We start from the raw sequence: 16,273 nt of genomic DNA, 5'->3' as shown, positions 1-16,273 counted from the left end.
CATTACTGTACACATATAAGCTATATACTGAGTGTCATTTTTATAAATAACAATAACAATCACTTTATTGATTCCCAAAGGGAAATTCATTTGATTGTTTCCCCTTTTATTTCCCCTTTTTATGAATGGTGATATGTCAGATTTTTAAGAAGCCACCAAACCTGAAAAGTTTTATTTTAGGAAAAATTATGATTAAAAACCAAGCAGCAAAAAACTGCAGTTCCTCGAGTGGCCACTTGAGGCTGGCTCCAGAAAACAAGAAATAACATTACAGCATGTGGGAAAATGCAAATTTTTACAGCAGAAATAAACATGTTTACATCACATCCGTTATAATTATATTAAAGGATAACTTCGGGATTGTTCAACCTAGACCCTATTTTCCCATGTGTTTGTGTGTAAGTGACTAGTGGAGACAACAATTATTGAAATTGATCCAGTATTCAGGGAGGGAGCACCGGCCGGCAGCCGTGAAATGAGATACAATGTTATTAAATATTATTATGATATATTTTTAGTACTAAGTAGCAGGTATACTGTGCTCGCTTTAGCTGGCTTGGTAGCCTGTTCAGTGTTTATCAGACATTTATTTAATCATCAGCCAGTAAATAGGAGTCTGCTTTTCCCTGGAGAGATTACAGTGGACTGTAGTGATGAGAAGACCGGTTATTTTACGTTTCACTTTTTACTTCTTTACTCTGATAACTAAACACCTGCAGTCAGTCACCGTCACAAACTGAATCTCCTCCTGGCAAAGTTAAACTAGCTCATTCATTATTTATACAGTCTATGGCTGAAAAACGTTAGCTGCGCTGAGGAGCATATAGCCCAGCTTCTTAGCCGTAGCTGACTGATTCATGCGGCCTGCCCATAGTCCTCAGCCATAGGCTTCAGATTTCGCGCCGCTTTCTAATTTGGTGTCCCCCAGCCCCGGTGCAAATCAGGCTTCAAAACACTTCGTCAGAAAACAATGGGTGACGTCACTGAGACTAAGTCCATTATTTATACTGTCTATGTTAATAACCTTAAATACATTTAAAAAGTAAAGAATGGCACCCTCACCTTAATGAATCACCCTCATCTTTCAGTTCTCACAAGAACATGAGATGTTGTTCATACAAAACAACATGTATCTTGGTAGATAGAAATTGAAGAAACACAGATGTTGATGAAAGAACATTATTATCCTTTAGTCATTTAGGTTAAAGGATTGCAACTATAAACAACTCCCATTTTCAATCTATTTCTATCAAGAAATATGAAACCTATACTGCTTTAAGTAGCTGTAACAGATTACTTCAGGCTGTGTCAGTGAGCACTCTATTGTAATTCCAAAATCCCTGGTCTTCGATCCTGACTGGTACATGGAGAAAATTTGGTAAAAAGCAGTTGGCAATCAAAATCTATTTTAAAATATTGTTTATCTCACATTTTTTCAAGTGTAATTATTAATTTATGTCTACAACACAAGTAATTTTTTCCACTTGACATTTTATCAGTTTAAAATTAGTGAGACTAACCCCTTTTCTTTCATTTTTTAGGCTATTCCTGTTTTGAAATCTAATTTGCTCATGTAACTGTAACTGGTTACACTAACATTTCTCAGTAGTCACTTCACAGTAATCCCATTACATGTAATCCCAGACTCTTTAATCTCATTGACACACATGGTACATGAAGGGGAAGAAATTAGTCACAAGTGATTGGCATGAAATGCCTGATCATCTCATCGTCTCTGAATGGACGGAAATAACTGTCACATACTTTGTCAGGTGGGATGCCCTTGACAGCTTTGACTAATTCAGCTCGCATTTTGGCTACAAAAAGTGACCTTCCTTCTTTGACCCTTAATACTAACCAACATTTATTTCAAGAAAGTCCCTTGAAAAGAGAGGAATAGCAACCTATCTATCTTCATCTCTGTTTAGGACATTCAATCCTTTTAATCTTAGAAATGACACTTGGAAGTTGAATTGAAATCCTACTTGGGAAGTGAATGTCATGTGGCCTGCTTAGATGTCTGATAGAAGGCCATGAGGCTCACAGCAGCCATCATTGTCCTCGTTCAACGCAGTGAATAGTAATTAAATATGCCACTTATGCTTCACTGATTCATTTCCTTCACAATTTCGAAGCTCAGCAGAATACTTTTTTTTTTCTTTGCAGAAGGGCTGTATTGTATCCAGTATAGCCTCATTACAAGGGCAGAAAGGTCTGGTGTGGGGGAGGGCAGACGCAGTGAGGGGGGAGAAGCACCCCATGAAGACATTGTGCTTAACATCACTAAATACCTCAAACACCACATTGTCCTTTCCAGCCCTCAATTAGTAGGGTTCCTTGTCCGAAGCACTGATTTCATACAGGGAGATTTATTTTTAGAGAAAATCCGGCCCTTTGCAGGCAGGAAGCGCTTTGAAAAGCTAATGAAGAACACACCAGTCATGCAGAGTTGTTAGTCTCAGAGCAACATCGGTTCACAAAGCTTCTCATCTGTGTCTCTGTGGTTTTGTGACTGCAAAAGGCTAGACATTTCAGATTCTTTCTTTTGTTGTGGTGGCTATAACTGTAGCCTACACTATCAGTGCTGGACAGTGTCCAGCCAAAGAGGCTCTTTACCCTGCCCTCAGGCCTCTTCAGCTTGTGGATCTCCGTGCAGAGGAACGCCTCTTTGGTGGCTGTGACAGGGAGAATTAGGCAAGAGATGCGGGTTCACTTGCCCTGCGTAGGGGCTTATCTTGGGCTAAGCTGAGGGACTAATAGCAAAGCCAGCCTCTGCTCCAGCCGGTCTGAGGGCACAGGGAACCATCTGTCCACTCTGTGGATAACTGACAACAAAGGGGACAAACACTGAACACGGGCTACAAACTAAAAGGCTGTTCATTTAGGAGAAACCAGAAATAAAGAAGAGGAGCAAGTGTTCTGTATATAAGGTCAGTACTAAACTAATCATTCTTGTTGCATTAGGCCTCTCCCTGAGCCACGACTGCCACACTTTCCACTGACTAGTTTCTTCTTGTGAAAATGTTGCAGACCTAGCATTGGAGTCTTTCTTTACAGAATGTTGAAGTTAAACTTCTAATTCAGCCTCTCTTTTTGTTTCTGTTCATTTAAAAAGAGCTGAAGAATGTTTTAATGCACAACTCCTGACTCCCATTAGGGTTGAATTAATTTGAGCAGCTTGTTTTTCTGTACTCTGCTGTGTTGTACATGCATTTTTTACACTCTTTACTGAAGAGGTAAATGAGTCTGCATTAGTCACATTAGTGAGGAATGCGATGCTTTATAGCCCGACACTTATAGTCTGATATGTGGTGGTTATAAATAGAATGTTACTTAAGATACTTAAAATTTATTGGAGATGGATAAAATATTTCATTATAATAATAAGTAAACCTATGCTCTTTGAAATGTATGCAACATTGTTTGAATACATTTTAATTTAGGACATTTGTTTCAAATTTTTCAGAATGTCAAAAAATTGCTTTGTTTTTGCCTCACATTTTGAATTTTCTCATGATATCCTTCAAGTAATCCACATAGACATTGTTCTCAATTTCCTTCAAGGATTAATGTCCAGTTTGTTTGTTTTTTATGTCTGAAGCACATGGCTGCCTGTCAGTGCTCTGGGAGCTGCGTTTCAACAGATTATCTTTTTTATCATGTATACTCGGTGGGTGCTGTTGTTCACTACTGTTTTGTTCGGGAGTCTTGAGTGGGTGCTGATGTGCTAGAGGTGACAGAAATGGGTCAAAAGGGTTTTAGCATTAACTAAACAAATCCCAGCCTATAGGATTAGACAGTGATGTTGCTGTTTATTTGATGTATTCACTGTTACTATATAATGGTCTACAGAGGAGACAATAGTTGTGAGTCTTGTTAGCAGAAAGACTTCCTCCACGTATTCATGATGTTGTTTGGATTAAGTCCTCTAGCTCAGTGTGGAATTATCAACAGTGGAATGTGCCAGGACAATATCTTATTGTAAACTTGTCTCAGCTATTGGAAAACCATGTTTAATTTGTTTTTATTACACTGATATTGCCACATTTGTGTGTTGTTAGCATACTTGACTCCAACCCCCACTCATTTTATGTCCTTTTTAAGGTGTAGAATGGCAGCAGGGAGTTCTGTATTGATTGATTTGTTTGAGTATCTAAGCTGCACTGTGTTAGCCTAGCTTAGCTTAGAATAAAGACCAGTACCAAGGAGGAAACAGTTAGCCTGGCTTTCTCATAGCTAAAGGGGAACATAGGGAAAATAATAATGAATACATTATATCTGTATAAACAAATGGATTATATCTTGGCTGTGAGCATTCTCAGCTGGTTGCTTGGCAGCTGGTTAGAGCAATGAAAAAGTCTTGAATATAACCAACAACATGTCTTTACATTAAAAAATTAAGCTTTAACATGGTACTGTTTTAGAGGTGCTGTTAGACAGATTTTTCACCTTTGCACATAGCAAGGCTAGCTTTTCCCAGTTTTTAGTGAGTGCTAAGCTAAGTTAAGCTAAACAGCTTTTGGCTACAGATTCATGTCAACTTTATGGACATGAGAAACATATCAAGCTTATTATCTCTTTTCTGCAGAAAGCAAATTATAGTGTTGCCCAAAATGTCGAACTTCTTGATGATTGTACTATTTAAATAGAATATGACTGAACTAAACTAGTGATTAACGAGGAACCCCTCATTCACACTCAACAAAAGCGTGCCGCCATGTCAGCTTCTCTTCATCACAAACCTCTAGAATTTATATTAAGCCAAACGTTCTTGTTTGTCTGTGTCAATTTTCTGTGTACAATATCAATCAGTTAAATGCTGAGCTTTATCAAGCCCGCTGTTAAAAATAAATGGTTACCAGCTGTCAGAACCATGATAATCCAACAAACAAGTTGACCTTGGTTCTTCATGGACTTAAAGTCTCCTCTCTGTCTGTCAGTGTGCAATAAGCTGCCCTCCCTACACTGCATTCAGACATTCTTTATTTGTTCTGCAAATGCGACGGATTGGATATGGAGCCGACACAGAGTCGACATTGTGTGGTGTCAGTGTGATATTAAGAGACAGTCACACACACATCACTTGATCCTCAGGCCTCCACAGCACAAGTGGCTGCCTTTGTATCTTATCTTGTCCAAGGGTTACACAACTTGCATTTAGCAGGAACACAAGACACAGTTGCATGTGAAGATTTCTCCTAGTGATTGGCTTATCTCACCCAGCTCACAACTGATCAGAAGACAAACAACAATGGTTCACAACTCTTGGGAGAGTATCAGTGCCCTGATAATTTTGGCTCCATACAGCAGCAAAAAGGTGCCTGTTCAAACTATGAGCATTTTCAGATTGCTTTATGTTGCTACAATCAAGGTAATGATCCAAAAACTTTTAAATAGAGATCTATAGTGTGTTTTGTGCTTTAGAAGGATTTAACAATGATGATGCAGCTTACACACAGGAAATTAGGAATTTCATATTTCCTTTTCTTAAAAAACAGAAGAAAAGGGTAGTTTGCATGAGGCGGGATCACAACAATGGCTTAAAAGGAAAAAGGGCTTGAGATTGAAATTAAGAAAGATGCTCTCCTCGCAGTTTGACTTTATTCTAACATTTCTATTTTCACAGAACCCCCTGATATAGCAGATCTCACTGTTAAACACTGGAACTTTTCTTTCTTTTTTTTCTCTCGCAAAGTGTTAACTTTAAAGCTTGGCAAACACAAAATGTCTGACAAGGAGGAAATGGCTTCAGATGGGAATCTGAATGTTACACTGACACTTCGGCTGCTGATGCATGGAAAGGTAATGCATGAAAATAGTTCAAATAATGTAGTGCCCTTTACTTGCTGAAGGGTCTGGATCGCAGTCCTTCATGTGAAAAGCTGTTTAGAGAAAATCTTGTGTGCTCCCTCTTGATCAAGCCTTTTTATCCTCTCATTCACAGGAAGTTGGCAGCATCATTGGGAAGGTATATTTAATCATTAGCATTTATTAATTTATCCTTCTTTCTTTCTCCTGTTTTATTCTCTTTATAAAACTAATCACTCCTAACGTTATATTTCCCTGCATGATTCAAGAAAGGAGAAACAGTAAAGAAAATGAGGGAGGAGGTAAGCATTAACCTCGACACCCGTAATGTGAAAACACGCCTAATTTATGTGTTCTGGCAGATCAATTACAACAAATTGTGGAATAATTGTGGATTTGTATTTCCAGAGTGGTGCACGTATCAACATATCAGAGGGATCATCTCCCGAGAGAATAGTAACCATTACAGGACCCACAGAGGGAATCTTCAGAGCTTTCTCCATGATCGCACAGAAGTTTGAGGAGGTACACAAAAACAAATATTGAACAAACTCTACCTCAACTTTTCAAATATTGTCGAAAATGTTTACTGTTTTATATAAGAATTTAAGAAAGACCTTTTGAAGATTTTGTCTGAAGTCTGAAGGACATTTAAGGTCCCTTGTCCTCTGTCTTGCGAGAAAAGGAACTTGTCAAATAAAGCTGGCATTCTTACAGTCGTGAAAAAACATATTTTTGAATTCTCCCTCAGGATATTACTGCAGCAATGACGAACAGCAACGTGACAAGCAAGCCACCTGTGACACTACGCCTGGTTTTCCCAGGGAGCCAATGTGGCTCACTGATTGGCAAAGGAGGCTCAAAGATCAAAGAGATCAGAGAGGTATGATTCCTTTTCTTTTTAATTTTCTACCAGGAAGTTGATTGTCTGTATCCAAAAGGGGGCAGAAAACAAGCTCCCTGGTGCTCTGAAACCTCAAGTATCAAACAACTCAGTCAAACTTTTCTTGTTTATCTCTGCCTTTAAATGTATGTATTTTTGTGGTTGCTGCGCATGAAAATCTCACTGATTATGCCTGTAAAGATCCGTGGAGGCTGACTGCTCGTTCTGAATTGATAATATTTGTGTACGTCCTGCAAATATTGGAGCACACATTGCTATTTGGCTTGCAGCTGCTCCCTGCATGTCAAAATGTGTTCAGGGCAATTTGTGGGTGCTTGAAACAGCATTTCAATTTGGGTGATGGAGTCTTCTTTTCACCAATAAATAGCCTTTGTTTCTTCTGTTGTCTGGTGATGTTAAGACCACAGGCGCTCAGGTTCAGGTGGCAGGAGACATGCTGCCGGACTCCACAGAGAGGGCTGTCACAATCTCCGGCACTCCACAGGCCATTACTCAGTGTGTAAGACACATCTGCTCAGTCATGCTGGAGGTAAGCACTGTCACACAGCAGATGATCCTCACATTCAACAGCTCTATTTTGACGTCAGGTCATATTTGTTTAGCATGGGGAAAAGGTATACAGTAATGCTACTGTTAGCATGATGTTACTTCCTTTTTTGATGTACATTAGACATTTCCAATATCAGATGATATTGGAAATATTTTAAATGTTAGCACCTTAACATAAATATGTAAATGTATCCTTTTGATTAAATCATAATATTAAGCTTTAAATCATTTTAGTTAAAATTGATTGTTGTAAATCAGAAGGAGTTTAGATAAAATTAAGCTTCCACTTGCCCTTGTTGTATTGTTAAAGAAATCTAAAAACCTATTCCCTATTTTCAAATCTATTCACAGTTGTATAATTGGTTTCTTTGGTCCAAGGTTTCATACAACCTTTTCAACCGATAAATGAAGTATAAAAAGATTCAGCAGGGGATATCAAAGGTTTATAAAATATATCAGAGCCACTATAGGTTCTTTTCTCAGTTGTAGCAGTGTATGAATTTTTCTCCCTTATTGGTTTGCATGACTGTGTCTCTAGTCTCCTCCAAAAGGAGCAACAATTCCCTACCGTCCCAAGGCCATACCTGCTGGAGCCCACGCAGTATTAGCACCACAGCACTCTGCACAAGTAAGTTGCCATGTAAAGGTACTTAGACGTGATTGTTGCCACTTTTAAGAAAACATAATAATTGAAGGGGCTTTGTATTATATGGGATCTCAGAGTCCCACTGATCATTAGGCATATTTCACCACTAGAGGGAAACATCTTTGTAATTATACAGCACTAAGCTCTTCATATTGTAATGCTGTGAGCGGTAAGAAGAGGTAATGATCATGTTAGAAATTGGCTGAATTGAATGCAGCTGAGCTTTAATGTGACAGAAATATGAATAGAAGGCATCTACATTAATAAATCCACTGTGGTGTGAATCCTGAAAGATGTCGTGACTAAAGCTCATATTTTCCATGAGCTGGCTAATCGCTGTCCTGAATTTGGCACAGTCTGTTCTGACCTATCAGACATCTGTCTATGTTATTGGATTTCTGGCTATGGTCAAAGGGGGGGAAAACAGCAGATGACATTTAGATGAAATTCCATCAAATCTATACACATTAGAGCAATGGAAAAAAAAGGAAGGCAATGGATTTTCAGGAATGGACTTACTACACTGATTTTGCACTTTATGTTCTGTAACAAATTAAAGTTTCAAGTGACAAATTAGAAAATGTTTGCGTTTCTGTGATAACTACATCTCTTCTCTTATTTTTCCTAGGCCTTTGCAATTCCAGGACAGTATGCTTTTGCACATCAAGATGTAAGTATGTTTGTTTGAATGATTGACATCCGCCCTAATGTCCTGCTCTGCTCACTCCTTCCAAGTCACTACTATACCCCTATGTACCCTACTCTGAAAAGATGAAACTTCAATAACCCTGATCTGTTGACATTACTAACACTAACATGAGATGGCAGAGTGCTTTGATTGAACTGAAAGTAAAGATGTTAAGGATTTATGATCAGTTATAGCTGAGATGTGACTGTATTTTTAGATGGCTGCCATGAGAAGCCAGCATGCATTCTGAAGGAAATGAATCTCTTCACACTGACACCATCTGTGATGTTTGTGAACTTCACATTGGCTCTGTATTGTAGTTGTCAGCTCCTCTGAAATAATCCAGTTTGATTGGTTAGCTCTAACTTCCTTCCTACCCTGCAGTTGACCAAGCTTCACCAGTTGGCTATGCAGCATATCCCCCTCCCTTCCCTTGGGCAGAGCAACCCTACCTTCCCTGGTACGTACCCACGACTCCCCGGGGAAGTCCATCTATCCCCCTGTCTTCACTCCTCTTCGAATCACATCATCAAAACAACCCTGTCACTTCAGAGCGGATCAAGGATGTCTCCATTCTCTCAGAGTTTAAAGACTCTCATACAGGTTTTTTTTTTGTGCAAGGTGGCTTTCAAATAATATACATATAACAAATATAAAAATATATTATTCTAAGGTTTTGCACATGTCTTAGCATTTATTTGTACTAGAAATATAATATATGTATAAAAATCTAATAAATGGTGAATAGAACAAATACTTCTTTAGGGTTAAGCCACCAGACTAGTTTATTATAAAACATCCTGAAAATTACTCACTGAAATATTTATATTCCAAAAGACTATGAGACACATTGAAGCAGAAAGAATGATATGCAAAAGACAAAAAGCAGAGTTCACTGAGTGGAAAATGTGAAAAATGACAGTAATATTTACAGTTTAGTAAATATGTTACCATTTCTCACTATTTCTCATATCCTCCCAAATTTCAGCTCCACTTGCCCAAGTTCCCTCTCCAAAAACAAAACCTCATCTCTTGACCCCATCCTCCACCTCCGCAGCACTTCTCCAATTCTAACATTGTCTTGGCCAGACCATCCCTGACCTCAACTACCCCAGTACTCATATACTCTGCCACAACTAACTGAGGGCAAAACATTACAACATGTTGATTATATAGGCAGGATTGACTTGATAGAACTTCAAACATACTAATTTGAATGAAAATTAGCTTTTTTTAAATAATAGTAATGTTAAGTATTTCTAGAATGTGTACTGAATATGTATATAGATATGTGTCGCTCTAGAAAGATTTTCTTGCGATATGCTATTTCCATGTTCCTAATTTAGCAGTGTACCAGTGATAAACTATGGTAGACAAAGTAGGGCAACTTGTCATGCCATTAAAGTGGAAGCCATTAGTGCCATACTGTTGTTAGCATTCCTTGTCCTACTTTGCAGGATTGGATGCATCTGTCCCCGCAAGTTCACAAGAGCTGGCAATACCTAATGATGTAAGTGCCACATTGTTTCATGTTTTTACAGCACTAAAACTTGCACTCATAATCCTCCTGCTTCTTCTTTAACACTTTCTAGGATAACTGTTAAGATGAGGAATTTTTGGACACAAGTTTCTCTATTTCACCTTCTTAACTGCAGAAAGAAAAAAAAATCATTGCATGTAAACACAGCAATCACCATGGCAGTAGTATGAGCTTGTTGTAACTTCTTTATTATGAAAATACGAAAAAACTTATTATGAGGACTGTTTTTGGCTTCTATAGCACTCTATAAACTATGCTATTCCATCTCTCATCGGAATCATAAATCATCTCAGAATGAAACGTGATACTAGATGAGAAAATGTTTTTTATATTTCATGAGACAAAGTATAATCTTATCTTGGGCATTGAATTGTGAGATGAGAAGATCAGTATCAATCATGTCTTTATGATTGCTACCTAAAGGTAGAAGAATTTAACAGGAGCCATTAGCTCATTATTATGAAGACTGAAAGTGGGGAAACAGATAGTCACATCTGTCACTAATTAACTTGGTATATCTGAGTTTGTTTAATCTGTACAAAAGATGACAGGAGATGGTTTTTGGGGGGTTATGTGCCATTCCTTGGAACTTAGTTTTTGCTACCAATTTAACAAGCAATATGTTATTTTCCAAACTATCTGTTTCACCCTTCTTTCTGTGTTTGTACTAAGCTCAGCTAATCAACTGTGGGTGGTAGCTTTCTTTTTCCCATTTAGATATGATAGTGATATCTTCTCATTTAAGTCTTGACCAGGGAGTATCACTCTCCTAATGTCAAACTATTGATTTAAGATAATAGAGCATTATAGTCAGTGCTTTGTTGACTACGTTCACAATATCATCAACATTTCGTGTTTTCTGCTGTTACAGTAACACAGCTGGGAATGTGGTTTTCATCTGCGGAAAACTACCAAGAGACTGTGGTGCTGCTATTACTGTGGCAGTTGCTTCCAAATGCTGAAATCTAATTTCTAAAAAGCACAGAAACGTGGTCTGATTTGCTATTTACATGTTTCCACTCTCTCTCCCTCTAGTTTATTGGCTGCATAATTGGAAGACAAGGCAGCAAGATCAATGAGATTCGCCAGGTCTCTGGAGCTCACATCAAAATTGCCAGCGCCACTGATGGCTCAGCCATGCGCCAAGTCACGATCACAGGCTCGCCGGCCAGCATCAGTGTGGCCCACTACCTCATCAATGCCAGGTAAGACATTACACAGGTCGGTCGAGTCTTGTAGGGTTCCACATCTCAGCCTGATGATAATACAGCCAAACACCATGCTATTGTATGAGGGCAGACTTATTGTGCTCAGGATGAGGCTGGATTTGTTCCATCCCACTGCTCTGTTCTCTTGATTGCATTAAAATCCTTATTGTCTCTGCTTTTTAACACATTCCTTCTTTGATTCTTATGTTTTCTCCTCTCTTTCATCTCCCTCCTCCTTGTCTCACCCATTCTCCCCTCTTTTCATTTTTCACCATCTCCTTTTAACTTTTCACTATCTAAACTCTCCCTCCAAACGTCCTGACCTGCAGCTTAGAGATGGCTAAATACACCATGCAGGCCGCTTCCTCTGTGACCCCAGTTGACCTCAACATGAGCTTCTCTCAGTCTGCTCCCACTGCCTCCACTGCTGCTACCTCTATGGCTGTCTTGGCGGCCACCACCCCAGCCCCCACCACCATTAATGTCCACTCTCCCTCTACCTTATCAACCATCCAAAACCCACACTACGCCGTCCCTGTTTCCAGCCTGCTTGGCATGAAAACTCTCCCTGTCCTGGCTGTCCACCCAGCAGCCGCTTCCAGCCTAACACAGGGTTTATCCCCTTACACCGCAAAAATGGCAACCTCTGGCATCAAAAAATCTGAGCGGCAGAAGTTTGCTCCTTATTGATGTCTGCTTTTTAGGTCTAGTGAGAGAAGCTGACAGGTAAAACATTACTAAATGATGAGAAATTATTCAAAAGTTGGCTATAAACTGGGTTAAAAAGCAGCTTGTGTCAGTTTGTGTAAGTTTTGCCAGTGTAGCACTACTCTACCATAAACCAGGACAATATTAGAAACAGACTGAAAGGATGATAGTGGTAAAATATGTCCTCATGCATTGAAACAGGCTCCAGAGGTGCATATTATCTTAAATATGTACATAACATTTAATGTGGGTAACTCAGGCTTGTATTAGTATCATAGACAATGATATTTTTCCAATGGATTCATGTTACAGAGCTTTATATGAAGACTTACTCCAGGAGAGGTATTTTCCATGATGCAAATATTGACTTAGTTTTCTATCTGTGTAACTAGTGTTTGTTAGATAATGCAAACTAGAATCATAAGGTGCCTTGTTGGCAGCAGGCTGTTAAAATGTTTGTCTTGTACAATAGAAGTCAGTGTGTTATGTTTCTTTTTAACAAGGATTGCTCCACTCCCCTGTCAACTTAACCTTTCCATCACTATAGGCTCTCATCAACGCTAACAGGCTTGGGTGTTCTGTAGTAGCGTTGCACTGTAGCAGTTCTGATGGGATTATCCTAAAACCACATTGGATTCTAGAGGATTTCTCTCTACACAGTAATCCTGTAAGGAAGGAAAGGCCTTACAAACTCATTATTGTTCCTGTATACGCCAGCTCGTTACTTGTTTATTCTCCAACTTAAACAAGTGGAATGCTTTGACTTTCAGCGTCTGAAATGGACGCTGAGCAATTATTGTAATAAATGTTTTATTCATGTATCTGGTGTGGGTCTTCTCCCAAACAATGCAGAATTGTAATATTTGTTGATGAAATGACTTTGAAATAAATGGGACTTTTTATGAATACAGATTGGTTCTTTTATTATAATTCTGTTGGTGTAGAAAATCTTTTACATTTATATTGACAAGACTGACCCCTAAATTAAAACACCTACTCTGAGGATTTATGCATTGTTTACTCTCCAGTGGCTTTGAGCTTTAATTGTATAAATCAGGAAAGCAAATTTCCACTCTGCTGGAATTACAGTTAATAACTCAGGAGGCATTGGCTCATTTTGTTCAATGTCTCTGAGAGAAATCTCAGTGGACCCCAAATAGTTTTTTTTGTATAAACCAAATGTAAGAAAATGAATTTGAGAGAGTTTATATATATCAGAGGATAAGGACTCTCTGAACCCGTTGGGATGTCACTGATATTTTTATTTTTTAAATAAAGAGCTGACATATACTTCATCCATCATCCATCTTCTGATATTTTCCCCTAAGACAAAATGTTTTCTTTCATAGCCTGTATATGTAAAACATCAAAAATCAAAAAAACACTGAAATATAGAACAATAGAGGGCAGTAACAGTGTCCTTTAACAATTTACAACATACAGATGTTTAGAGATTTGGGCAGGTATACAAAGACAAATCTGCAAAGACTAGTCCATTTGTAGTGTGTAGATGGCAGAAAGCCCAAAGCTCCGGCCTAAAGTAAACTTTTTCTAACCCCACAGTAAATATTCAACACATATTGTTGCAAAATTCTCACAGGTCCTGAAAAAGAACAACTTGACCTCCAGTTGTCTGCTCAAGCATCCTGCTAATGGGCAGGTAGGTTACAATGTAGTCAGTCCATGCTGCCCTGTGTCCTAGTCTGAACCCCCTCCTCCCTTTTTAGTGTAAAAACCAGGAGATGGGCACTTCTTCTCTGCCTATCCATGCAGTATGGGAAGCAAGCCATAGAGGCCATTTCCACAGCAGGGCTCGAAATGCTGAAGTGGAGATAATCAATAGTTAATGGGGGCAGAAATGTAATGACAGTGAAGGATGACATTTGAACCTCGGGGAAGGTGTAGCAGCAGAGAACAGTGCTGCATGTATGCTAGTGGTGCCCAGGGCAGTTATAGGTTCGGAGCTAGCCTCTAATGCTATATTAATGATTGCCTTTTTCAACCTTACACTGGCAGGAGCTAGGGCCCGTTTTGGAGTCTGCTTCCATCATGTAGTTCTGACAAAAGCAATTTAGAGGTAAATAAGTAAATGAAATATTTTTAGATGCATCATCACTTGAAAGTATGTGTAAAATTCGAAGCAAAACATAATTTACATAATACTTCCTACACTTTGTATCAAAAACACATTATATTTTAATCTGCTACTATTACTTAAGATGTATTTCTTCTTCTGTGTGTTTAAGGATTCTTATATGCTTTTTTGTTTGCAAATCTCCAATGGTGTTTTCAGGATCCTCTGAAAATTACTCATTTTTATTCATCGCGGTCAATGAGGCTGTTTGCTTTTTTGTGAATTTGAGGGTTTAAGCAATTACTTTTTATTAGAGGGGGAAGTAAAATTAAAGCAATATCACAAGAGAAAATACAGTATAGTGCACTCCATCACAAGTGAAAGTCCTGCATTTAAAGTCTTTACTTAAGTACAATAAATTTACCTCAAATTTACAATTATAAATACAAATGTAAGTGAAAGTACCCACTATACAGCCCAACAGTCTGTTAGAGTTATAATTTGTCTTAAATGTTGGGATATTCTTACAGATGCATTAACATAACTATAGCTGACTTAGATGGAGCTCATTCAACTGATATTTTATTATTATTGGTGGGTCATTAACAATGCATCATAATCTTTATCCTTAATTTCTTATAATTTTAACTATAAAATATATACTATAACTATTACATGGATTAGCATACAATTTGGATTAAAAAATCTAAATCATAGAGTTGAAATCATCCTCAGCAGTTTAGTGCAAATAAGGAAATGTTCTATGTAGTGAAGCATGAAGGGCAATGCTTTTCTGAAAACAGGCTAAAGTCGAACATCTCAAAAGAGTGCAATATTTGGCGCCAGGCATGCTCTGAGGACAGACCAACAGCTGTTCATTTTTTTTGTAATGGGAAGCCATTGAGCAGGTTATGAAGGCCAAATTATTGGGTATGACACTTGATGGACAATTTTATTGTCAACTCGCACTAAAACAATATATACAAACAAAAAGTCTTATTCCGACTCAATTACTTCCCGCCGATCTGGTCTAGCGCTTAAAACCAGAGACCTCACCCTCAGCTGCACGCCTGGCTCTTCACTGCTAACTGACAGTGTGGGAGGGATGCAGGAAGGCATCATGGATAAGAGTTGATGAGAGATGTAAGAAATATTTGTGCATCCAGAAACCCTACATACTTTTACTCACAGCTAACATACACTAGTGATAGGTTGGTGTGTGTAAGTTGGGGTTGCCAGTCATGTGAGGCTTGCATGTATTGTATTGTATTGTTTTGTATCAACCCAAGGAAGTATAGTTGTTACTGTGGTGCTAATGGGGATCTCAAGTTAAAAAGTCATTTCAATCACTATATTTAACTGATTCCAGCATTATTAGATCCAATATATTTCAATTGAAAAAGACTAGTATATGTCTGAAAAATACAGAGAGATAACAGCCCAAGCATTTTTCCTCATTGAAATGATAGTTGGTGGAAGTAGCATACCTATAGCCTACTGCAGGTGTTTCAGGTTACAGGTACTTCCACATCTTGATTTCCCACCTTGTCCTTTCTCACTTTCAAAAAAATAAAAAAAGTAAAAATCTCATTTTATTTGTATAGCGCCAAATCATAACCAAAGTAATCTCGAGACACTTTACAAAAAGAGCAGGTCTAGACCGACTCTTTGTTATTTAGAGTGAGACCCAACATGAATCACCATGAGTAGCACTTAGCAACACTCGGCAAATTGGCAAGGAAAAACTTCCTTTTTGCAACACATTACCCAGTGACGGAAACGACTTCTTTATTCGAGATAATTAAGTTAAGTTGTTAACCACGGCAGTGCGCGAACCTTGTGAAACCACCAGTGAACTTTATGAGGCTCACTAATTGACTGCCTGTTGGCCCTCTCACATTTTAAAGTGCTCCATCTAGTGGCCGCTCTAAACAACACGTCTGGACGCTGCTGCTGCTTTCATCCCCATTTATTTAATTATTTATTTTTGTCACCGTGAGAAATAAAGTGCCAGTGTAGAGCAGGGACATCAGTAGCTGCGCGGCACTTGCAGCGGTGGATCGCCGGAGACGGAGCGCTTTCACTCACTGTGGCGATAAGTTAGGCGCGACACGCTGCTGACCTGCAAGCATCCTCCGGGGAAACTGT

The 16,273-nt window shown here is 38.6% G+C and overlaps 1 protein-coding gene across 1 annotated transcript; it reads left to right on the top strand.

Annotated features, from left to right (window-relative positions):
* The first annotated feature begins 2,845 nt into the window (after positions 1 to 2,845).
* On the top strand, positions 2,846 to 12,033 carry LOC138588301 (poly(rC)-binding protein 3). Its single transcript, XM_069658334.1, is given in 14 exon segments — positions 2,846 to 2,930; positions 5,696 to 5,802; positions 5,945 to 5,968; positions 6,078 to 6,110; positions 6,217 to 6,333; positions 6,560 to 6,691; positions 7,113 to 7,241; positions 7,800 to 7,889; positions 8,536 to 8,577; positions 8,980 to 9,136; positions 9,139 to 9,198; positions 10,053 to 10,105; positions 11,171 to 11,340; positions 11,673 to 12,033. Coding segments are annotated over 13 exon segments (1,446 nt in total). The 5' UTR covers positions 2,846 to 2,930; positions 5,696 to 5,724.
* The last annotated feature ends 4,240 nt before the right edge of the window (positions 12,034 to 16,273 follow it).

Source organism: Semicossyphus pulcher, unplaced genomic scaffold (assembly GCF_022749685.1).
Source record: "Semicossyphus pulcher isolate SPU_LCO1_2020_fin unplaced genomic scaffold, fSemPul1.0.p SCAF_12, whole genome shotgun sequence".
In the NCBI taxonomy this organism is placed as follows: domain Eukaryota; kingdom Metazoa; phylum Chordata; class Actinopteri; order Labriformes; family Labridae; genus Semicossyphus; species Semicossyphus pulcher.
Note: the sequence above shows the minus strand (reverse complement) of the source record. Positions and strands in the feature narration are given on the sequence as shown.